Source organism: Parasteatoda tepidariorum, chromosome 7 (assembly GCF_982258835.1).
Source record: "Parasteatoda tepidariorum strain Cologne lab strain chromosome 7, Ptep-v5.0, whole genome shotgun sequence".
NCBI lineage: Eukaryota > Metazoa > Arthropoda > Arachnida > Araneae > Theridiidae > Parasteatoda > Parasteatoda tepidariorum.
Window position 1 is genome coordinate 68388095 of NC_141761.1, and position 25586 is coordinate 68413680.

General features: G+C 31.0%; 1 protein-coding gene and 1 long non-coding RNA gene across 7 annotated transcripts in view; one reads left to right on the forward strand and one right to left on the reverse strand.

Annotated features, from left to right (window-relative positions):
* LOC107447205 (roundabout homolog 1) overlaps window positions 1-25586 on the forward strand; it is a 130849-nt gene that overhangs the window by 59850 nt on the left and 45413 nt on the right. For all 6 annotated transcript variants that reach the window (XM_087168003.1, XM_087168001.1, XM_087168002.1 and 3 more), the window contains exon 2: window positions 21626-21919. In XM_087168003.1, the coding sequence (XP_087024129.1) occupies window positions 21626-21919 (294 nt within the window). The remainder of the gene's footprint in view (window positions 1-21625; window positions 21920-25586) is intronic.
* LOC147807223 (uncharacterized) lies at window positions 7966-13012 on the reverse strand. Its single transcript, XR_015435564.1, has 2 exons — window positions 12710-13012; window positions 7966-8237 (listed from the first exon to the last, which is right to left on the reverse strand). It is a non-coding gene; the product is annotated as an uncharacterized LOC147807223 (long non-coding RNA).

Sequence of the window (25586 nt, forward strand, 5' to 3'; positions counted from 1 at the left end):
TATCTCTTCTGAATGATTGAAATGCGGGTTGTAAAATGTTTTTATGGGGATCGATGACATCTAGTGTGTACGAAAGCGTTAAGTTGAATGCAAATCGAAGTTGTAACTTAAGTTTTTTTGCTATTGCTAAAACTTTAACAGTCCATTGGTTATTAACGTTTGAAATAATTTGAATATCAAACTATCTGATAAATAAACATTTAACTTTGATCTTTAAGGAAACTACTAGATTTGTGAAATTTGAGTAATAGAATATTTTAAAAGCAAAGCATTCTCGCAACAGTCCATTGAGAGCTCGGATCATGGAAGTTAAGCTCCACAATTTCTTGACTAACTGTCATTATGAGGACAACGAGATCAGCATTGTGCACCGACCGTCTTTACTTCAGACAGGCTGGTTCCTATCGATCTAAAGCTGAGTGGGCTATAATACAATAGTGCTACCACCTAACTTGCCACTACAGTATTTTTTTTTAACATTTTACAAAAATTACGAAGAACTTGCAAAAGCCGTTGTAGTGTTTTATATAAATTATGCCTGTTTAGTTTGACTCATAGCATTTTTGACCCATAAAAGCAAACTTCAGAAAATTTAAGATCCTTATTGACATGTGCAGGAACAGATGGGATTTGATATCTTAATGAACTGCTGATTTAATGAATATTTATTATTTGTAATATTAATATGGATTGCGTGCTCGGGTCTCAAATCCGCGAGAGGCCTCAAATCAAAAATCTTTTTGTGAGTATGTTTTAACCCAAATTATCGATTGACATTATATATACTGTCATTTGTGCGTTTTCGTCCTAGGAATAATTTGTTTTAAATTTTAGGCTCAAGCAAATTACTTAAATAAAAAGTGCATATTTTTACTTACTTGTTTTAATCTTGAATTTTTCGCTTGTTTTTTTCAACAATATTAAATTTTTACTTTAATGATTGTTAAAACTTTTCATTTGTCATATAAATTTTCCTGTCGTTTTTCAAATTTTCTAAATAATATTTTGCTAAAAGCAAAACAACGTGAATAAAAGCACACATCACTCAACCATGTTCAAGCACCTAGCCGTCTCCAGGACTTTACCTTTTAGGATCAAAGCACAAATAATGGTGCAAAATTAGGCATGGCATTAAATTTGCCTGTAGAATGAACTCACCTCTCCAGAAAGTCTAAGGTCTTCTGCTGCTATGGAAACAAGAAAAAGCGCTTTTCAAAGAATGGAGCTTCTCTCTACTCTGATTCCCTTTCTCTCGCCGACCTGAACTAAAACCTGCCTAAAATATTGAAAGAAAAGCCCTACTGGAAATGAAGTAGTGCAACCTCGTGATCATAGTCACCGCCACTGCTCCAGAAGATTGGGAGGGTTTTATTAACAAGATACTATAGTTTTGGTTTTATTAACAAGAATCTTTTTCAGTGTGTAGACGCTGAGATTTAGACACTGGGTAAGGTTCTTCGTTTATAGAACCCAAACTATAATATGTCTATTTTTGTACCTTGATTTGCGCTTTATTCATGCGCAGCACAAGTATACCTTATCCTCATTTGGACACTATTTTATTGCTTGTATTATTTGTCCAAAGCTTTTCCTAGTTGGTGAACGAAACTGACGCAAGTTGTGCAGTCCCCACTGAGTTTTCTAACGAGTTTTTCTGCCGATTCCGACGCCGTTTTTATAACCGTTTTTATGATTGAGTTCCTTGTTAAATCTAAACGGAAGACATAAAGAAGGGGAAAAGCTTGTGACACTGCGGGTGAAGACTGGAGGAGGCTCTCTTTCTTAAATTAGCAAAGATTAACCTCAGACTGCGAATCCACAAACTCTCTTGATTTATTTCCATTAATTCCCTTTGAGTTAGTATTCCGGCCTTCGCACACCCGCGCCATTTCGGTGTTGAAAGGGGACCACGGATTGATGACTTCATTAAAAGCATATTTTTTTTCCTTATCTCTCTCTCTCTCGCTATTCAATAACTCCCGAGTCCTGTTTTCTGTTAAAATGTTATTCAGATGAGCAGAGGAAATATCAGTTATCATAGTTTCCATTAAAAAAGAGTTAAGTTTTTATTTATTATTTCAAGTGCGCTATTAAATATGCTAGCTTATGTATTCACACATATTGTTCGAATGAAGCAAAAACATACTATTATTTGTATGCAAGTACTTTTTTTGTACTTTTTTTTTTATTTATTTTGTTTACATATGCTAACTATTCAACTTTAGATTCTACAATAAATAAATTAAAAATGCTACATGGAAATAAAAACAATGTCTTTTTAATCCCTTTATTCCTATCGAAATATCTTAAGATTGTGAACAAATTAAAAAAGTTGAAAAACTAAAATTGCCGTACATATATTTCGGTGTTTTTTTCCTTCCTCTTGTTCTCAGACTTCTAAGCTGCTGGAAACTCCAGCTTTATTTTTTTTTTTATCATAATTTTTATCAGTTACCCCTCTGTCATCTTATACAACCCTCTCTGACCGATGTTTTCCTTTATATTGGTCGGTTATTTTTGACCATTTTCTCAAGAACACTCACCTCACTAATTTAACTTTTTATAATGCATTCAAGAAAAATTGGTAACTAATGCTAAAAACGGTTTCTGTTCTAATATCGAGATTTAGAACAATCATAATTGAATAAGCAATTTTAAAATACTTGCAAGGTTTTTTAATATAAGCTCATCGAGCAAAAACTTAGTCACTCCTGCCAATTAAAGCTTTTTATCTTCATTCTCTACTACCAAATTTTTTTTCGTCTATGGATCACTGAATGATCGAGCTGCTGTTGACAGAACCCCGACTTAATAAGTAATTTTCATTAACAGCTGTCAATATACTGGCCAAAAGAAGACTACAAACTAGTTTGGATAAATTTAATGTAAAGAATCAAACTTTTATGCACTATAATCGTGGAATTTGTTTAAATCTCAGGCCTTAAAATTCACAGTTAAATCAATCTCTGACTCCGAATTCACCGTTCTGTAACGCCTTTTATTCCTGAATTTCTTTCTTGCGTATGCATTTGTTGAAATTTAATAAAATAAATAGAATTAATTACGGTTTTCGGAAAAGAACTGAGAACGTTATCGTAGAAACATAATTCTTTATTCTTGCATTTCGTTATTTTCAATTGAAAAGTTTGGTGAGAAAATACTTCTGCATTACTTGTAAATGCATATTTTTTGCTTAATTTATTTTCTGATGAAGGGGGGGGGGCGAAATGTCAGAGTCCTTGTTACATTCCCACAGAACACCTTTTGGGAACTGCTGTACTAGATTATGTTCAAGTTTAAGGTGGTTCTGAGATGTTCTGCTGGTTTTTTTTTCTTATCATGAATTGAGCCTGTTCTCTGGGATGACAGCTCACATGGTCTCAAACGGTCTGCAAAATAACCCAGCTTGAAATTCTTGAAAATCTACTATAGGAAATCTACATATATAGGTTGGATAGGACGATATGGAGGATAAGGAAGGATATGAAAATATATGGTGAGTAAAACGCCAAAATTGGATCCTCAGCGAGATGCTAAAGGCGACGTACCAGCTAAACCTTGTATAACAAATTTCCTAGTCGAATTCTGGCTGTTATTAAGTCCAGAGGCGGAGTTAAATGATATTTAAATTTGTTTTTAATGATTATTCTCTCTAAGACTGGCTAATTTTTTACACGGCTTGCTTAGTCAATCTAACTACCATTATCGAAAAGATGAATCATAATATGACTTGTTTCAGCAATATAAACTTGATAACGATTACGTTCAAGTTCATAAAATAAAATTTTTTTGAAGTTATTTTTTTCTCAGTCGTAATTATTTTTACCATTTACCACAAATTTTCTTTCTCGCAAATTTAAATATCTTACGTGGGCATTGCTTATGTCCCTTTTGTAAGTAAAAATAAACTAATCACTAGCGCTTGCCCCCTTATGTGCCTACGTATATTGGTATGCTGGAATGATCCTTTGTTATATATTCACCATTTCTAAAGCTTAAGTAGTCTAGCTTTAAGTTAATTTGTTTAACAAGTTTCAAGTTTCATTCTTTATGTTTTAAATATGTGTTTTTTTATCGCCTTTAGTTCCATACTCAATTCTCAAAATAACATCATTCTTGAAAATGAAGGTGGTTTAAAGCAAGCGCGAGCAAAACATAAACTTTTTCTGGTTTTCAAAACGCATCTGCTTGTTTTGAATGACATGTCGAAATTAGGCTGACAAATGATTTTGATTGGTTATTTTGATGACTTCTGTAACAAGCTTCCTTTTAACCAATTGCGTTTCAAAGGAGTGACAGATCTATTTGGACCGTCGCCAACAAGCGGCGTTTTTGAACTCTTCGGTTCTCTTTGTAGCGAATTTGTGGCGATCTACATGCTTTTTCCGAATTTATTACCTTTGCAGCTGTATTTTTATAACACTAAGCAATTCTTTTGTGTTTTTTTATCCAGCATTTTCACAAACAGTTTTCAGTGTTTTTTTTATGAAATCTGCTGTAATCATCATATTTGAATGCATCAGAATACAAATGGCTTCCTCCCACCCCTCATTAAACTTGTTAAGATTTGAGTGGGGGTATATAATAATGATTTCCGAGTTTCTGTTATTTACAGTCTTGTATGTTGTTATGAAAACAAACTTAAACAAAGGATAGACATGATATTCTACAAACAAAAAAACATTGCACACGAACCTTAATTTAATATAAAATTAGAATAATCTAAACTAAAATTTGTAAAACGAAGCAAAGCAATTTAAAAAAAAAAAAACAACTCCTTTGTTTTTATGAGAAGAAATATCCATTGTCTTGTGTATAATATAATATTCAAAAACAAAATGTGAAATGCTTGGTGTATCTTGTTCTACTCTTAAAAGAGAACATTCATTCTGTTTCTAAGTAAATATGGGTAGAAATTTTGTATCAGCGGGTAAAATCAAAGAATTTTGCCAAACTTTACTCCATAGCTGGTTAATGTACAAATTTGAGTACAGAAGAATTGAATTACTCGAGAAAAAATTCCCCTAAACAGTGGCTTGTTTGACAAAATGTCCTGTACTACCGTTTCCTTTGTTACGTCTTTTTAAAATCTCTTTCTCACTCACAAATTTTTTTCCTTTTAAATCTAGAAGTTTGTTGCAACCTTTATGCGATCCTCTGTTACATATAACGTTTTTAAGCGTGTGCATTTCGACGAAAAATTGAATAAAAATGTCATAAAAAAACAAACAAATTGTAGCTGGGAGAGAATAACCGATTGCAGATTTGAAATCAGCCATGTGAAAATATCCAAAGTCCGGTAAAAAATTTCATGCAGCAGAAAAAAATTGTTCATTGGTGCAATTTATACGTTTTTATTAAATAATAGAGATAATTAAATCAATAAATAAATATATAAATTATAATTAGATTTTTTAGCACAAATCACAAATATTTGTTGCAGAGATAAAGATGTAGCAAATCAGGGTTGGAGTTTTTGCCAGGACAGTGGCAAAAACCTGGTAAAAACCGGCAAAAACTGGTAAAAACCGGCAAAAACCAAATTATCTAAATTGCTGATTAAATATTATTACAAAATACTTGAAACAAATTTAAATCAATCATAAGGAATAATAATTTTGATACATTACATGAAAAAATTATTTTTTACATATTAATAATTAATATAATGGTAATAATTTTTAAAAGATTGAAAGTTTGTGATCTCTTTTCATTTTAGAATCCTAAAATAAATGTTTTTTAACAAATAAATAAATATTATTATTTGTATAATATTATTATTTATTATAAAAAATTATTATTTGTACAATAATTAACAACACATATTGATAGATATTTTATGCTTTAAATTATAGTTATATTAATTTAAAATAAGCTCATTTCACTGGGAAAAAAAAGAATAATCACAAATTTTCCAATCAATAATGTTTTAAACTACTAGAATGATATTATTACATTATCATTTACTTATGGAATAATAATTTTGTTAATTTTTTTGTAATTATTTATATTTATAGTATATATTCCAATTTTAGGAATAATGTTGTATCAAAAATGTGTTTTTGTCCTCTCATCTTGGAAAATATAGGTTTTTGCCCCTTTTTGCCAATTTGCTTGGCAAAAACCTGTTTTTGCCTGGACGGTTTTTACCGGTATTTACCATGGTTTTTTCCACCTGCGGCAAAATCTTGCCAACCCTGTAGCAAATAATTATAAATATTGCATATGGAAGATAAGCATTAAAAGTAAATGCCTTTCATCTTCTAAGACTGTTGTATATAAGATATGATTGCATTCGCACCAAACACCACATGTAAATAAATTATTCGCATTAACGGCTAACAGATAGATAAATGAGAATTTGTTATAGAAAATAGAAGTATTGAAATTGCACATCTTCGTGCGCTGAAGCAAAGTTTAGTATTTATTAGTCAATTATCTATTAGGTTTGGGGTGCTTTTTCTTGGAGTTCGCTATTATTATTTCTTTCCTGCATAAGAGCTGTGAAATGTGATTTGTTTCTTAACGCAAAATGTTCGAAGGAAATGTGTGATAGGGGCGGTGTTCGATGTAAAAGCCCCAAAACGTGGAACTTCATTTATCAGAGACGCTCTATCAGTCAAAGGTCAGTGAATGACATGTTTTTCCACTTTCAATCGTATGTTGAAGACAAGATATAGAAAGGAGCGTAAAAGCTGTTTCTCCATTTATTATGTTTTTTCAAATTTTATATGCGTGCTCATGACCTCATTTTTTTTTTTCGTTGAGCCTATGGGGCCATATGTTGGAGCTTTCACAGCCTCCTACATATTCTTTTTAATAGCTAAATCTGTCGTTAGCTTCAAATTTTGATTTTCTCATATTTATAAATTACTTTCTAAACTGAAAATTTTGATTCAAATTTCCTTTATTTTTTGTATTTAAGGAAAAATTTTGTGATTTTTATTTACCGTTTTCAAATAAAAATACTAATTTTAAAATGGCTGCCAGTGAAGTTTTACACCGTCGAAATTATTGTCAATAAAACTCTAAAAAAAAAATTTTTTTTAATGTCAAAAATTTAAATTCGCATGCCTAAAGTGGTATCTAGTCTAGTTCTAAATTTGTTTTCGGTGCATGCATAACTGAAAATTATTAAAATAAACTGAATTATAGTTTTCAAAAAAGAACTATTAGCTGAAAATTAAGAAATAAGCTAAGTTATAGTTTTCGAAAAAGAAAAAAAAAACTCTTATAAACGTTGAGAATTATTCTTGTAATCGTTAGGAATCGTTATGTATTAAATCGTTGGGAATTATTCTTGAATTTGGTCATCTTATTTTGAATTGAAAAGTTCGACGAGAAATACTAATGCAATTTTTTTTAAATTTTGCCATTTTTTTTTTTTTTTTTTTTTTTTTTTTGTATTGAAATTTCACTTAAAATAATTTCATAAAAATAATCGAACTATTCTAGAAATTATGGTTTATTGTTTTGATATAAATATAATTGTTTCAAAAATTATTTCTGATTTTAAAATATTTTACCTCTCGGAGCTCCCATGGTATCCCAGGGCTTCGGGGAGCACCATTCGGACACCGTTGGGTTTCACTATATTTCAACTTGTACAAAACTTTAATTTCTTTTGGCACATCGTATTTATAGTTTGGAACAATGAATGATACAGCATAATTCAGTAGCCTACATTCACTGAAGTAAAAATCATATTTGTGCATAGCTTATTTCCTATCATTATTTAATAACTAGCATTTGGTTTTCGATCTTGCCATATTTAATCATGTGTTTGAAAACATTGGAATTATTTTATTTTATTAGTAGACCTATTTTTTATTTCGCAAACGATGAAAATTGCGGTGTGATCAGCAATGCAATTCAACTTTCAAATCTTTAATAATAATAATAATAATAATAATTGTAGGATAAAGGGGGTGAAGCGAGGGTTTCTCAAAAATAAAGAAGCTGTGCTAAACTTAATAAAAATATATATTAACAATAATAGGCAAGTAAGCTACAATTTCCACTGGCATCCTCCTCGAGCCAGTCATTCTAACAATAATGGTGTACTTGTAAAAGAACAAAAGAATGTAGACGTATGTCTATTAATGTCCTTGGTTTCAATCACGTGATAGGATGAATGCTTCGTAGATTGGATCTGTATTCCACACGGCCGTCCTGCTCTTCACCGACCGCGGTGACCACCTTCTCACCAATAGACATGTTTGTTCCAAAGACATTTTCTGAAAATACACAAGAAAAAAAAGAACAGTACAAAAGCAAATATTTCAAAACAATTGGCTATAAGAAACAAAAAAAAATTATTAGTTTTTTTTTTTTTTTCAATTTCCCCAGATCTTCATATGGTCTGCAGCAGTAGAAGTCATATTAGGACCATCGTGAGTTCCAAGTTTTCTGACATTGTATCTATCGTTGTTGTTCACCTTAGTAACTTCATAAGGTCCGTAGAATTTTGGTCTCAACTTGAGTCCTGTACCGAACTGCGTTCGTTGAATGGCAACGACATCCCCTTTCTCATACTTGTGAGCTTTCTTCCGCTTTTTGTCATATGTTCGCTTGTTTTCCTCTTGAATCTTATAAATGTTGACTTTAGCGTTGTCACGAATCTCTTGTCTGTTACACATTATGGTGTTTTCATGTTCTTCCTTCAATATTTCCAAAAGCTTGTCATCTTGTTTTTGTTTCATTTTAATGCCAGTGAGCAGTTCAAATGGCGAGTATTTGGTACTTCTAGATGTAGTAGAGTTTAATGTTCTTTGTACTAATGGTACGTATTTATACCATTTCTCTGGATCGTTTATGGATAGTTTTGCTAAAATGGGGATAAGTGTCTCGTGAATTCTTTCAATCATTCCGTTTCCTCGTGGGATTCCAGTTGTGATGGTAAGATGAGTAATGTCTTCATTTGCACAATAGTCGCTAAATTCTTTAGAAGTAAACGCGGCACCTTTATCGCTAATCAGTCTATTAGGATTTCCAAAATTTGTTTGTTGTAGGTTTAATTTCTGAATGGCATCGAATGATGATGTAGATTTTACAGGATAGAGCCATACGTATTTTGTGAATGCATCTACCACAGAAAAAATATGGTTGTAGTTTTTATTGGTGGATGGCATTGGACCAATAAAGTCAATGTGATATGTGTCTAATGGAGTTTCACCTTTTGGAATTGGGTTTAATAAACCCTCTGCTTTTCCCTTTTTCCTGTTTACTAAAATACACTTAACACAACTGTTAATTACATTTTCTACGCACTGTCTGATGTTTGGGAAAAAATATTTATCTTTAACAAGATTTTCTGTTTTGTTTACCCCATAATGACCTAATTCATGAGCATTTTTTACAATTTCTATTTGCATGGTCTTAGGGACCACTAATAAATCTCTATCGTTAACAATTTTGTAAAGAATATCATTTTTCACAAAGTAATTATCCTTTTTACCACAGTTAATTAATTCCTTAATTGTTGATATAAATTCGTCCTCTTTTTGGGCTGTTGAAATTTTAGGTGTTATTTCAGGGGTTTCAATAATCATTATTGGATAACGGCTTAAGGCATCAACGTGACGCATGTGTGTCCCTGAGCGATGAATTATTTCGTATTCAAATTCTTCTAGAAATAATGCCCAACGAGCTATTTTAGGGGTAATTTCTTTTTTCTCCATAGTTTTTTGGAATGCCGAACAATCGGTAACAATTTTGAATTTTTGTCCTAATAAATAAATGCGAAATTTCTGTAAAGCTGTTATGATAGCTAAGACCTCTAACTCGTAACTGGAATATTTTTCTTCCTGTACTGAGGTTTTCCGACTCATGTAATGAACTGGGTGGAATTTTCCATCATCGCCCTCTTGCAATAGGATTGCTCCGTAACCAAGTTTAGATGCATCTGTATGCAATTCTGTTCTAGCACCCTGTCTAAACAAATTGAGAACTGGGTTTGTTGATAATTTTTCTTTCAATTTTTGAAAAGCGATTTTTTGTTCTGGTCCAAAAATAAAATTAATGTCTTTACGCAATAAGTCGCTTAATGGTTTTGCAATATATGCATATCCTTGAATAAATTTACGGAAATAACTTGTAAGGCCTAAGAAACTCTGAATTTGCTTGATATTCTTAGGTTCAGGGAAATTTGTAACTGCTTTCGTTTTTTCCATTGAAGGTGTAATAGTACCGTTTTCGATTATGTGTCCCAAAAAATTAACTTTAGTTTTTAGAAATTGACATTTTTCGAAATTTATCTCCAAGCCATATTCTGAGGCTATCTTAAAGATTTTTGTTAAACGCTCTAGACCTTCAATTTCATCCTTCGCTATTACGTCTATATCGTCCATGTATATTACCATAATGCCTTCATTAATTAGATCTCTGAATATGTGATTAATAAATCGTTGAAATTCGGCAGGGCTATTAGCTAAACCGAAGGGCACTTTGGTAAATTCATACTGACCATTGGTGGTGACAAATGATGTGTATTTTTGACTATCTTCATTTATTTGTAAGTGAAAAAATGCGTTTTTAAGATCCAGTAGAGAATGAATTTTTGCCTAGCTTATACTATCTAAAATATCATCTAAGACAGGAAGGGGGAATCTATCCTTAATTGTCTTTTTGTTTAACTTACGATAATCCACGCAAAGACGCATAGTACCATTTTTCTTCTTACACAAAACAATAGGGGAAGCAAAATCTGAATTACTAGGTTTAATAATACCTTTTGATAACCATTCCTTTATTTGGGAATCAACTATTTGTTTTTCAACATATGGTAATCGACGAGGTTTACAGTAAATTGGTGTATCGTCTGTTAAAATTATATTCATTTCTAAATTACTTGTTTTCACTTTGTGAGGCTTATAGTTTTGGATAAGATTAAATACACCCTGTTTAACATGCTCATTTTTGATATGATTTAAGTGCATAGTATTTATATCATTTATATTCAATTGAAAACAATTAAAAATATCATCATGAAATTCAAATAAAAAGTTGTTATCATCATGCAAAGTATCACATAATAAGGAATTATCAAAAGACAAGGAATCATTTAAACACAGATCGTTTTTCTTGTTTAAAAGTAAACATTGAGATTGAGAATTTTCCTTTTGCAATAAATCTCCTGCATAAGCATTTTGATCATTTATTTTTTTATTCGAAGTGTTCGAAGTTGTTTTGAATTTAACATCTGGCGAATCTGAAATTTGACACTCGAAAAGAAGAGCTTTTACTTGAGGGATTATGACGCAACACATCGAAAGTTTATCGGTTACTGCGAACGGGATGCATAATTCACGTTTAATGATGTTTTGACTTGGGAGTGAAATTGTAAGAGAATAAGTTTTCGCTTTAATTATCTCTCCAAAACAACTTTTTAATTCAATTGAACTTTCTGGGATACGATCTTTCAAATTTACATATTTGCTATTTATAACACAAATGCGTGAACCCGAATCTACTAAACAGTTAATTTTTCGTTCATTAACGTTTAATTCAATAAATTCCAAATTATTTACACATTGTTCATTGATTGAGTTTTTACTTTCGATTTGATTAATCTGATTTGCATTAATTTGTGAAGGATTAGTTTGGTTTTGAGTTTCTTTAAACTTCATATTGCAATTTTTTGCGAAATGTGAATTCGCACCGCAAATGTAGCAGTTTCTAGTGTCTGGCAATTTATCTGTTCGTTTAAAAGTGTTTGCCCTATATCTTTCTTGATGAGTGTTTTTAGGAGAATGAAAAGTGCTCCTATATCGATGTTGATTTTCTGTGTGGTTGAATGTTGACTGCTGTTCATTTTGCGATTTTCTTTTTGCCGTAAAGTAAATATCGCATTCTTGTGCTAATTCGAGAGGCTTGAACCAACCATTAGCCTGTCTTACGCCAATATGGGCGGATGTGTCTCTGTCTAGTGTTTCATATATTTTATCCGAAATGATTAAATCACATAATGTTTTAAAGTCATTTACTTCTCTCAGACGTAAATAATACTCAAAAGTTGAACGAATTCGTGTTGCAAATTGAATGTGTGATTCATCAAAATTTTTTCTTTGGTGGCGAAAATTAAATAGACACTGTTGAGGGGTTATTTGGTTTTCTCTTAGAATTAATGATTTAAGTTTTTCGTAATTTTTTAATTCCTCTTCTTCAATGTATAACAAGATGCTGTTTGCTTTTTCACCTAGCATATTAATTAAGATTTCAGCTTTAAGCCTCTCATTTATGTTTTTCGTATTAAAAGCTCTTTCCAACGATGAAAAAAATTGAATAAAGTTTTCAGGTTTCGATGGAACTGGAAGAGATAGAGTTTTAATGCTATGAATTAGATTCTCAATGTTTGTTTGAGGTGTATCATTTATTGTTTTGGGAGGGTCAATTTCAAATGCTTTGTTTTTCGCCTCTAATAAAAGCATTTCTTTCTCGAGTCTTTCTAATTTTAGTTTTTCTAACTCAATCTGAATTTCGCTTTGTTTTAGTTCCCTGTCTGCTATTTGTACTCTTTCTTCTACGGCGTTAGTTATCAAATTTTTGACAAATTCAGAATCATTCTTAAATATTTCGGAACATTCAATTTTTTCTTTTAATTTAACGATATTATCGCTGCTGTCTGCGATACCTCCTATTTCCTTTAATACTTTTACTAGGTCTTCTTTCTTTGAATTTTTATACATTTTTAAAATTGAAAATTTCCTACCTTGTTTGAAGAGACTCTCAGTGTCCAATGGTAATCCAATGTTTCGTTGATTCAAACCAGATTCGTATCCCTTTTCGTATCCAAGGATTTCACACTGCACTTCCACGGAAAAGATGACTGCACTTCTGCTTCACAAAATAATCCAATAATTTCAGGATGATTCGAAAGTTTCATGAAAGTTTCTGGATCAATTCTGTCCTTCGCGACAGATCCGGTTATTGCTCAAATCGCGATCCACATTCCCGTGGACGAGCCCCCATTTGTAGGATAAAGGGGGTGAAGCGAGGGTTTCTCAAAAATAAAGAAGCTTAATAAAAATATATATTAACAATAATAGGCAAGTAAGCTACAATTTCCACTGGCATCCTCCTCGAGCCAGTCATTCTAACAATAATGGTGTACTTGTAAAAGAACAAAAGAATGTAGACGTATGTCTATTAATGTCCTTGGTTTCAATCACGTGATAGGATGAATGCTTCGTAGATTGGATCTGTATTCCACATAATAATAATAATGAATAAAAATGAGATAAATCTATAAGAAGCATAATGGGAGTAGTTTAAATTATTGTCTTCTTTTTTTGTTAGCTTGTGTTTTTCGTACATGTGCGCATTATTAAAAAAAAATAACCAGCTTGATGATTCTCTTTGCTTATACACTTGATTCTATTATTTATCAACATTTTCCCAAATTTCTTTTGCTAGTTCCGCAAATATCGTTAAAAAGAGGATATTCTACCCTATTACCCATCTAGCTGCACCCTGTTTTGGACATTGAATTGTTAGAAAACCCCCACCAGAGGCTTTATAATAGCTATGAATTGTGGGAAAAAAAGATTTTTTTATGTAAAGCCTCACCCTTCAACTTTTCTTTATTCAGAAAATTTTTTTCTCAAAATTACCGTAAAAATGAACGAAAACATCCGTGCGGGTCGCAGGTCTGGCGCAACCTCAGTTTCAAGTTACGCATCAAAAAGCTATAGATTTATTATTTTCTCGTACGCTTGCAGATGCAGTTGAAGGGCAGGGTATGAAAATGCTTCTGAAATATGATTTAAACAGCTCTCTTGGGAGGAAACGACCCATGAGTAAGTGATCCATTGAAAATTGCATTTAAGAATCGAATAAAGGAGTGCTTCCAAAATACCTTTTTTTTAAAAATAAAAAAAAACGTTATTGCCCATTATAAAACTACTTCACCGATGTCTTCAAAGAAAGCAAATACAACGACTTTTATCTTCTTTTCATTTATTCAGAGTTTTCCTCAAGTCATAAAATAACAAGGGCATGGTATTGTGAAGTGGATGTTTTTATGGTTAAAAAAATTTTTTTTATATCATAACAGAACTATTTATTTTATTAATATAGATACATGATAAATTCACCATACTTATCTGATTCACTTTAAACATACCATGTTTACAGATCCAATTAAGCTTTTAGCTATCGCCGTAATTTCTCATTCTTGCTTTTTCATAAATACAATTTTCAAACTTTGATTCCATTGCTAATAATATAAGTTGAGGCAAAAAGTACATAAATTCTTAATTTTTTGTGTATTTACCCCCTTTCCATATCATATTAATCATTTATTAATTTATTCTTTGCTTTTTTTTTCAACCCAGTTTCTTAGCAGAAGATCTTAACAATGTACTGCTTGTTGGAAAATAATTAATATTCGCTTATCTTGTAGACTTAATTACAAAACTTTTCTTTTCTGTTTAGGCATATGTGGTTGAATCGCTACAAAAGCTGATTAAAAAGCTTGATGGTGTTATTAACTGTTAAAACAGTTATAAACTGTAAAACAGTTATTACTTGTTATCCACTATACGTTACATCTAGCCGTGAGAAAGAAACTGGAAACAGTTTTTCCCCCTTAACCTTTTGTAAAACAAATATGATTTTTACTTCAAATGCATTAAATTTTATAAGATCAATACGGAGCTTAATCCTTTAGCAAGAATTGTTACATTTTAATTGAAAATTTCTGTAATTGAAAAATATACACATTATCTTCAATTATGGTATTTATATTTTAAAGTTTTTACACCAATTAATGACAATTGCTGTATTTTGCTTTTTAAAAACTATAAACGATATCAGATATAGTGTTTTTGATTACTTTACAATTAACTGTAATTTATAAATGCTGTGTCAATAATTCTCCAGACTTAGCATTTTTCTTTATAATTAGTCCTTTTATTATTATTTGAAAGTACCAAACAATGTTATCAGTATCTCCATCGCTTTCTTTCTCTGAAAGAAAATAAACAGGATTAATCCTGCCAACAATGGCGACATTTGGAGTTCCTTCATTCCAGATTACAAAAATAACAGAAAAAAGCGAAATAGTGTCGCTTTTCAGCCCAAGATAAGTACCAGACCATCCAGTAGCCCCCTGAAGCTAACCCACAAGAGTTGCCTTCATCAAGAACTGCAACATTTTTAAAAGCCAGGCTAGTTTTATTCTGTCTTCTGCTTACAAATATCTTTTGGAAAAGAGGGTATCAAACTCATTCCCCCCTCTACGCTCTTTCAACGCTATTTATCTGCCCAGCACATTCTTATCTTGCTCGAAAATGTGCAGGCTTTCAGCTTTTGTATATTTATGTTCGTGCGAAGATTTTTTTTTCTTCTTCTAATGCTTCCATCTCCCCTATCATAGCAATTTTTTTCCCGTTCTATCGGCTGCAGTAGTGCCCTTTGCAGACGATATTACTAGCCTATTTGTTCTACTTGTGACTGATTTTCAACCACTCCATTGGGAATGAGAGGCCTCTTTGGAATATTGCAGTTAGTTGACAAGTTATGCTTTCCTTTCGCCTTCATCTATATGCTGCTATTATCTGTTATGTGTGCATGATATTGAGGGATGAAGGATTCCATATGGCTAATATTCCAGCTATTAATCCCCCCTTTTCTCATGTAAGTGATGATAAGCGGTAAGAAATTCCTTCGAACCAGAGAAACTAATTGTTGCACTGCAGTACTGATTTGATCACATCATTCCTCCCTCTTAATGGGGGGAATAACGTTTAAATATATAAGTATCCGTTTTAATTTTTATAGGGTGGGTATGTTCCTTTATAGATCACAACAGTAATCTCGATAATGAATATTATCTGTATGATTTAATTTTTTATTGTTTTTTTTTCGAATAATGATGGAAATCAAAAATTTAATTACTCTTAATTCATTTTTAATTGAAACGCATGGAAAAGGGCTTAAAGGTAATCAAAGCTTCAAACAATCCTAAAGTTTGGGGATATGTATTTGTGATTAATAAATATTTCTATGTTATATGCTGCTTAATGCATATAAATTAAATCTTGCATTACTGCGAAAATAACTGAACCGTTTACATTTATTGAGCTAAAAACAAACAAGACGTTTTTATTTTAACAGGAAAAACTAACTTGCAACACAAAAATTGCCGTTGAAATGCTAAAATTTTTGTTTATTATATTCAATAACTAAGGGAAATAACTTATTTATCACCTATTTAAACCAAAATGCTTTATCCCCCATTTTAATGAAGTATTTTTTCTTTATATTTTGATTTCGTTTTGGTTTGTTTAATTAAGCTATAGATTAACATCGGAGCAACAGTCCAAAAAATTCCTGTAGTATTCAGGGCAATACCACGTCAGGAGGCAATCGAAAATTGTAAATTATTTTATTAGTTTTTATTTTCATAAATAATAATATTTTTTTGCACTCACGTTTGGTACAATAATGTAAACAACATGTTTTTTAAATGCTAAAATATCAATTAATAGAGAGCACCATGCACTGAGAGCAAAACGATGTTATTGCCCTGCAATAGAATTTACAAAATAATTTTTTTTATGGAATAACTGAATTTATTTTCTAGTTGCACGAAGTTAAAGTGGTGAAATCAAACTTTAAGAAACAGAAGAATTTTGTTTTTCAGATAAAAACAATAATAGTGATAATTTTTAACAATGACTAACTTCAATTTGATGTTAGACAACCTGTGCCTTTCCAAATATATTAAAGATACTTCATTAGCTTTGAAATCACCGTAGAATTTGGAATAAATATTAATGAGGAATGATACAAACACCTTAGTATGTTAAACGATTCCATTTACGATCATTAATCACTCAGTTCATTGTTTATGCAGCGAACCTCAATTAAAAGAGACTTAAATCGCGCTTCCTACGCTTTGATTATGTAGTTGGTACTGATTATATAATCAAGGATTTAGGTCAATTGTACAATCTAGGCTCTAAAAACAAAGACATATTATAGATGAAAGCATGATACATTTTTTGTCTATAATAGGGTGTCGTGAATTTTGAAATAAGGCTAAATGTGTGTTTAATAAGCCGAACAAAAATGTAATTATTTAGACAAAAGATAAGATTTTCTAAAAAGTTGAGAAAAGGATTTTTAAAAACTGATACTGAAAATCTGAATGGTTGTTCGTGATTCGAGATGTTGCTGCTATCAAGAAATTGGTTCATTGTTAAACTATAATACCTTGAGCCATAACTGGGCAAATTTGCTGTAACTTTAAGGTGTTAAATTGAACTGTGTTTCCATTAATGTTATCCATAGTATCTTGTAAGAAACAAGATAATGTTCAATTTATTCCCCATATCAAGGGTTCATCAAATTAGACCGATATTGTTCAATGCTCCGACATTTATGACAATGTGAAGTAGGACATTGTGTTGATACAAATCGATGTGGTGATTCGAATTAATAATTCGAATGAAAACTATTGAGTTAATTCTTTTTAAAATCCTTCGAATTATCTTTTTTACTCTATATCAGTTGATTTGATTAAAATATATTGATTCATTTTCAAACTGATTCTTAATCTCTTGATTTAAATCTATTGTATTATCGAATCACTGCACTTATTTGAATATTCAGATCAAACGAATCTGAGATTCGAATGTTTTTGATAACTTGTTCGTCCCTAATTCGAGTTTTTATTATATTTGATTTCCTTTCTTTTCTTTTTTTAACTTCTATTTTCCTTATTTTTTGAGTGAATATATAATTTTACTCGGAAACTAATTCTGTTGTGAATATCCTTTTTTGCGAATTACCAAAAAACGTGCCAAAAAATCTACCCAAAGGCTTAATTTTAAGAATATTGATCATTGTTATCATGTTTTCCGGCCTTTCACACAAAGTTTCCTCCCTTGCTTTTTGCATTTTCTTCAATTATCCTATTTTTGTTCGGTTAAATGCTGACATCAAAAAGAGGCAATCACATCGTTTTTTTTTTTTAACTTATAAATATATTTTACTTTAAAAATTAATATAAATTCAACTGCATGTAAACGTGAGAAGAATTGGAAATGCTTATTTATGGCATATCTTCCTCACCTTACGTCTTTTATCTAATTTAGTAAATCACGTTTCGCATAATAATGTGAACAACACACGTTCCGGCCAATTTGTCAACTTGAACACTAATCGGATAAGTTCCCACTTCTCATACTGATCAAATGATTTAAAAAGAAAAAAGATTTAAAAAAAGGACATTTTTAAGTCTTTTTGGGGGGGAAAATACAAAGATAAATCGAAATATCTGAAGGTATCCAAGCTATCCTCGTTGAAAGAGTTGGGATGGTTCTTATCAATGCCCATGTCATACATAGAGTCACATCATACGAAAATTTACGACTGGTGTCTTTGCGAACATCCTCCATTAATCAGACTTTTCATATCAGGTACTTGAAAAATGAAGGTGAGGTGTGAAGAAGCAAATAGTACGAAGAAGAAAAAAAGAAGCCATTCGATCATGGCTTAAGTTTGCACCTCTCTTCAGATGCTTAAGATGAAGTGGTTTTTATCAGTGAAGATTTAGTACTTTATCCGAGGAAAAATTCCCAACATCTTGAATACCACTTTGTGAAGCAGAAGACTTTATGAGGAGCGAAACATCAGATATTTATCTTGATGCCTTAAAGAATATTTTTATCGATTCTATAAGGTAATCCAATCTGCATTCGCATGCATTTTTATTTCGACGCTAGATTTTATTTGTGTAAAAATGCAAGGAAAACTGTTCTAAAATGCTGTTAGAAGTATTGATGTGTATGGAATTATATAATATCGCGCTTACCTACTGCTTTTTCATGCGGTTATTGCAAATGGCAGTTCAATTTGATCGGAAAAATGGTGAAATTAGTTGAATTAAGTGGTGGAGTTGCCATGCATCCATGTCCGAACAAATAGGGATCCTATAATAGATCATTTAAATTAATTTCTTGTTTTACGGCAAAAATAAAATGTAAAATGTAACGAATTTTTTAATCGAATTTCGTAAATGAATTTTACGATTTTTACTAGATTTTTTTTTTTAAAATTGTTTTAGGGAGTTTTCTCAGAAGTAATCGCTGATTCTACTTTTTTATACCCGAAATATTCAAACACCGGTCACTATACCTTAATACCTTGGCTTCTATTTCCGAGCGAGTGTAACTTGTCGACTGTTGCTATTCCCAATTTGTATATTTTTGAAGCGAATGAAGTTTTTAATCTAGTAATATCTTACCTCTTCAGTCTTTTTGGGATTATTTAGTTAACCATAATGCCTAATTTGTTTGGTGCCAATAATGAATTTATATGATGTTTGACTCCAAAGGTTATCCCCTTATAATTTTTAGTATCTATGGGATCTAAACGGAATGAGTGTATACTGAATTCTATGAGTAAGCATTAGTAATTTTTAGAATTTCTATTCCGGGTGTATGAAAGCTTTTTCATTTCATTCCTTTTCCCTCCGTCCCTGCACTATCACCCCATTTCCTTTTCCAGTTCTCTCAATGATGTCGTTTATGTAAACACAGAAACGTCTTTTCTATTCTATATTTGCTTGATGCTCACATTCATTGACTTAAATATTAATCGTGTGTGGCGGTCGTCCAGGTGAACCCTCTCAAACTTGGCGGAAGATCTAGCAATATAGTTATTTATAAAGTAATGATGAAAAATGTCCTTTGAAACGCTTATTTTCGTAGAATGTTCCCTTCATTTTTTTGCACTGTTCATTGTTGTTTTTTCACAGTTGGGTTTTGTCAATTTTGAAAAGTGTTAATTTTGTATTTCAAACTAAAAGCATCCCAGCTATATTAAAGCGATGTATGATTTTTTTTTTTTAATGTTTTACTTCAGTGCCCTAGCTGAAATGACTGTTATCTTGCTTTTTTTTTCTCTTTAAGATGAGAAAAACGTCAAGTCTTTGAACTCTAAGTTTGGTGATGTAATAAAAATGAAATAACTTCGATATTAACTGAATATTTTCATTCTTGCACATTGAAAGTTGCATTAATAAAACCAATTTATTTTAAGATACGTAGCATCGATTGCTGAGTTGTTATTATTATTATTTTACGACTTAATTTAGATAAAGTAACAAATTTGATACGAGCTCGTTGACCAGCCGCTACTTGAGCTTTTTTATTATTTTATTCTTGAAGACAACTTACTTCAAGAATAAAATAACAAAAAGCTTTTTTTTATTGCTTTAAAAGTTCCTGTAACTGGTTTAATATCTATGGTAAGTCCCAAACTTAACTACTACCCTAACTACACTACCAGAAAAAATATAGAGCCAGAGATTTTGTGTGCTTCAAAATGAGAGTATTGTATTTCCTTTAACGACTAATCTATCCTAATGTCTAAATTAGCTACTTCTGTCTATTTCAATGTATTGTAAGTATATTTAAACATTGAAATTATCTATCTAACGTTGACGTTGAATGCACGTGAAATAAATAACATGGCTAAGTTCGATTGCTTTCACATGTTTTAGCAGTAAATTAATTTATTTAGAATTGATCCGTAAATCATCTAACTGATAATTGAATTCTAACAAGAAACGCTCTAACATATCTGAAGGACTCTTAATTCAATTAGGATTTTTGAATTTTCTGAATTGTAATTCTTATCCCAAAATCACTGAAGATTTTTGGGTCATGCAAATTTTATGCACATTTTTTCCTTGACAAAAGAACTTTTAATTTTTTTTTTCCTAACGAGGAAAGTCAACATCGTGAAAATTCCTATTAATACAAAGTTAAGCTTAATTTAACAAGCATGGTTGAAAATCTTTGATAGGGTATAAATTAGAGGCTAGATCTGCCCCTAGGATAAAATATGACCCATTAAAGCTTCAGTTCATTTGCTTTTAAACTAACATAAACGTTCCTGCAGAAACGTATTTTTGGTGTAACGGTCAGGCTGCACGCCATCTGCCAGAGAGGTCCGAGATTCAAATCCCAACTGGGATGATCGAGCTTTGTGTCTAATTTTCTTTTCTAAAAAGGTTGATAACTATTTAATATGTTTAATTCAATTTATAAATTGTTATTTTTAATATAAATTATTTTTAAAAAAAAAAAGAATTAAAAAAAGAATAAAAAAGAAAGAAAATTAATAGACACATATCATTTCTTATTTTTAATTAAAATGTATGGATTATTTAAAAAAAATTTAAGAATCAATTTAAATATTGAATTACAATTTTTTTTTAAACTTAATTTAGTAATTTTAAAAGAATTGCATATTTTTAATTTAAATATTAATCTACAATTTTTTTTAAAAAATGTTCTATATAATTTAATTAAAAAATTAAATATCGATTAATTTTTTGTTCTTAAAAACTTATAATTTTTAAAGAAAATAAAATTAAAAAATTACAATTTTTAAATTGAACAAAACATGTTAACTAGTTATCAACCATTTCAGAAACGAAAATTTGAGATAAAATTCAAATGTTCCAGTTGAAATTTAAGCTGTAGACATTTCTTGCAGTCTAATTCCGAACAGTACCCTATACTAATTCAAAAATATCCAATAATATTATTAATGTGTTAATCTTCTGAAATGAAATGTTCCTTTAATCATGAATATTTTTTATTTTTAGGTCAGTCTCGTCCTCCACGAATAACAGAGCATCCATCTGATGTGTTAGTTCGAAAACATGAACCTGCTACTTTAAACTGCAACGCCGAGGGTAGACCTACCCCAAATATCGAGTGGTACCACGAAGGCTCACGGGTCTATGATAATTCCAATCGCAACATTCTTCCAAGTGGATCTCTGTTTTTTCTTCACGTACTCCATAACAAGCGAGAACAAGATACGGGAACTTACTGGTGTGTAGCAATAAACGATTTAGGTAGAGCTCGAAGTCGAAATGCCACTCTAGAAGTAGCCGGTAAGATTTTATTTCACAAATTAAAATTACAGTACTTTACTACCATAAATGAACTTTAATTCCTGTTCTGCTGGGGGGAAATGATATGGGTGAAACAATGCGACTAGGCATTTTGATATATTTTCTTCTCTTTAAATTGCAAAATGATTATCTAACAATTTGACTTATAAAATTAAGTTTTTAAAATTGTGTACTAGCATTTCAAAACTAATATTCAACAATCATTTTGCAATTTTATCCTACCGAATCAACTTCCATTTAAATAACTTGAATGTATTAACGTTAATCAAATTGTGTTTAATCTACAACGCGTTAAGATATGTCAATACATAATTATATATAATGCAGAATGAAAATTATATAGCAACCCATCATCAGATATCATCGAAGTCTCATTGCACACAGCAAGGAGCACTTCCCCTTCCTCTGAACTGGCTGTTCGTGTACATATGAGCCGGTATTTTCATTCACCTAAACTAACTAAATTTATTTATTTAAATATTGTCAAAAAGTGTTTTTAAATCGATCAAAATATAGCTGTGTCATCCTGGTTTAATTTGGTAACAAAGCTGGCAACTTCTTCAAACTGATCGATAAACTACAATAAAACAGTTATTTTTAAGCCTATTTGAATGTAATTTTCGACAATTATTGGTAAAAAAACTTCAAGTAACGATAATTTAGATCAATAAAAGAACTGTTTCAAATGCTCACGAACAGCCAGTCTATAGGGAGGAAGTACCCCTAGCGGCAAATTATCCTCAATCCTCATGATGTGTTCCATCCGTCCTTCGAGTTTGTAACAACTATACTGAATTATCCCATGTATAGTTTATATCGATATATAAATGCGATTTTACCGGGGGGGAAAGAAGAAATAATTCGAAATAAATCTTCTTTTTCTTTTAGTTCTCCTTATTTTAAATGTTATTATTTTGAATGTTATTTTTTCCCTCCTTATTTTGAATGACCTCGTTCTCTTCAATATTTTTCCACTCTCTCATATTCCCACTCTTTTTATTAAATGGTATTTCGTGCTTATACAAGGTGTCCTAAGATTATTGGAACAAACTTTAAGGAGAGGTAGGGGACAGCACAAGGAATCAGAATTGTATAGCAACCCATGGTCGGAAACGTCATGGGAAAGTTTTAAGCCAATTACAAGAAACAAAGAGACACTAGACTGAGATCTTCTGAAATATTTATTGGTAAAAGATGTCACGTGCTTTGATAAATGATGTGTGAAAATGTCATAAAAGATGTTCAAACTTTTCACTATGGCTAGAGATGCATGCGTTACACCGTCGGACCATGGATTGGTGATGCACTGCACCTGATGCAAATGCACCAGGATTTTGTTGGATATCCACTGCAGCACAGACGATTCTTGCAACCAGATCCATTTCGGAATCCACTGGTGTTGCTTCCATAGGATTTTTTCAGAGCACCCCCAAAAAAGAAATCCATACTTACTGCTTAAAACAAGAGAGCATGGTGGCCAGGAAGCCGGTCCACCACGTCCAATCCATCTTATGAACAACATCACCTAGCGGCGAACGAAGACATTTCCGACTGAGGGTAGCTATGCAAATCTAGATCTTTGTGATGTTCCCTATCTCCTCTTAAAGTTTGCTCCAATAATCCTGGGTTTATTCATTCCAATAATATATTCATTCCATTATCATATTAGTGTTAGTGCTATTATATTAGTGTTAGTGCGATTTTTATATTTTGCAATATGTTTGTCGCGTGACTTATAGATGTAATCTAGCGGGCTCTTAAGTTTACTTTTACTGCAGCATTATTTTCAGAAAAATAAAAATATGTTTCATAAAAAGAGATATAAATCATAAATAAACATAGTTCATAAATTGTGCCGCATTTTAAAAGCCTATTGTCTTTCGTTTTCCGAGTAAGATGGAAGATAATTAGAGATATAATTTTCTTAGCAATAATTTTTTTTTTACACTCAAAGTAGCCCATAAAATAATGTTACCGGAGCCTTTGGTTTGACATTGATTATCACAGCCAAGGTAGCGATGAAAATTTCAAAACATCCAACATTTTAAGCAATCGCATATAAATATTTATAATTCCATTTAGAGGTTACTGAGATCAGCGGATTTTCAGTGCCTATTTTCATTCTTTTTTTTGCAATCAACGTTCATTGTGATGAATTAATTTTTAGGGATATAAAAATTTAAATCAAATTTGTGTAATTTCACATTTTTTTTTGTAAAATTTTGCAATTAAGATAAACAATTTTTAAAATTTTTAACTAATAATTTTCTTTTGTGTACTGAAGTTGCTATACAAATGGATGCAATAATTCACTAATCATTAGGAGTGAGAAGTAAAGAAAATTCCTTAGAAATCGAATTTAAACAGATAAAAATTGAATCGAAATTCTTGGGGAAATATTGAGTGGTTCAAGCTCTGGAAAAAAATAACGGAATGATTCAAGCTACCCAGGAAAAAAAAATTAAGCTTGAAGGTTCCATTTTTTAATTAACCTTTATTGTTTTAAACAACGAAATTTTAGTTATTTCTGTTTATTTTGTTCATATTATTAATTTTAAATCAGAATTTATTTGCTGCGATTCTTGTGATCTAAAAAATTAAACGGATAAAAATTGAATCGAAATTCTTGAGTGGTTCAAGCTCTGGAAAAAAATAACGGAATGATTCAAGCTACCCTGGAAAAAAAATTTAGCTTGAAGGTTCCATTTTTGATTAACCTTTATTGTTTTAAATAAAAAAGAATTTTTAGTTATTTCTTTTGATTTTGTTCAGATAATGAATTTTAAACCAGAATTTATTTGCTGCGATTCTTGTGATCTAAAAAATTAAACGGATAAAAATTGAATCGAAACTCTTGGGGAAATATTGAGTGGTTTAAGCTCTGGAAAGAAACAACTGAACGATTCAAGCTACCTAGGGAAAAAAATTTAGCTTGTAATTAACCTTTATTGTTTTAAATAAAAAGAATTTTTAGTTATTTCTGTTTGTTTTGTTCATATAATGAATTTTAAACCAGAATTTTTTTGCTGCGATTCTTGTGATCTAAAAAATTAAACGGATAAAAATTGAATCGAAATTCTTGGGGAAATAAAGAGTGGTTCAAGCTCTGGAAAGAAACAACTGAACGATTCAAGCTACCTAGGGAAAAAAATTTAGCTTGTAATTAACCTTTATTGTTTTAAATAAAAAGAATTTTTAGTTATTTCTGTTTGTTTTGTTCATATAATGAATTTTAAACCAGAATTTTTTTGCTGCGATTCTTGTGATCTAAAAAATTAAACGGATAAAAATTGAATCGAAATTCTTGGGGAAATAGTGAGTGGTTCAAGCTCTGGAAAGAAACAACTGAACGATTCAAGCTACCTAGGGAAAAAAATTTAGCTTGTAATTAACCTTTATTGTTTTAAATAAAAAGAATTTTTAGTTATTTCTGTTTGTTTTGTTCATATAATGAATTTTAAACCAGAATTTTTTTGCTGCGATTCTTGTGATCTAAAAAATTAAACGGATAAAAATTGAATCGAAACTCTTGGGGAAATATTGAGTGGTTTAAGCTCTGGAAAGAAACAACTGAACGATTCAAGCTACCTAGGGAAAAAAATTTAGCTTGTAATTAACCTTTATTGTTTTAAATAAAAAGAATTTT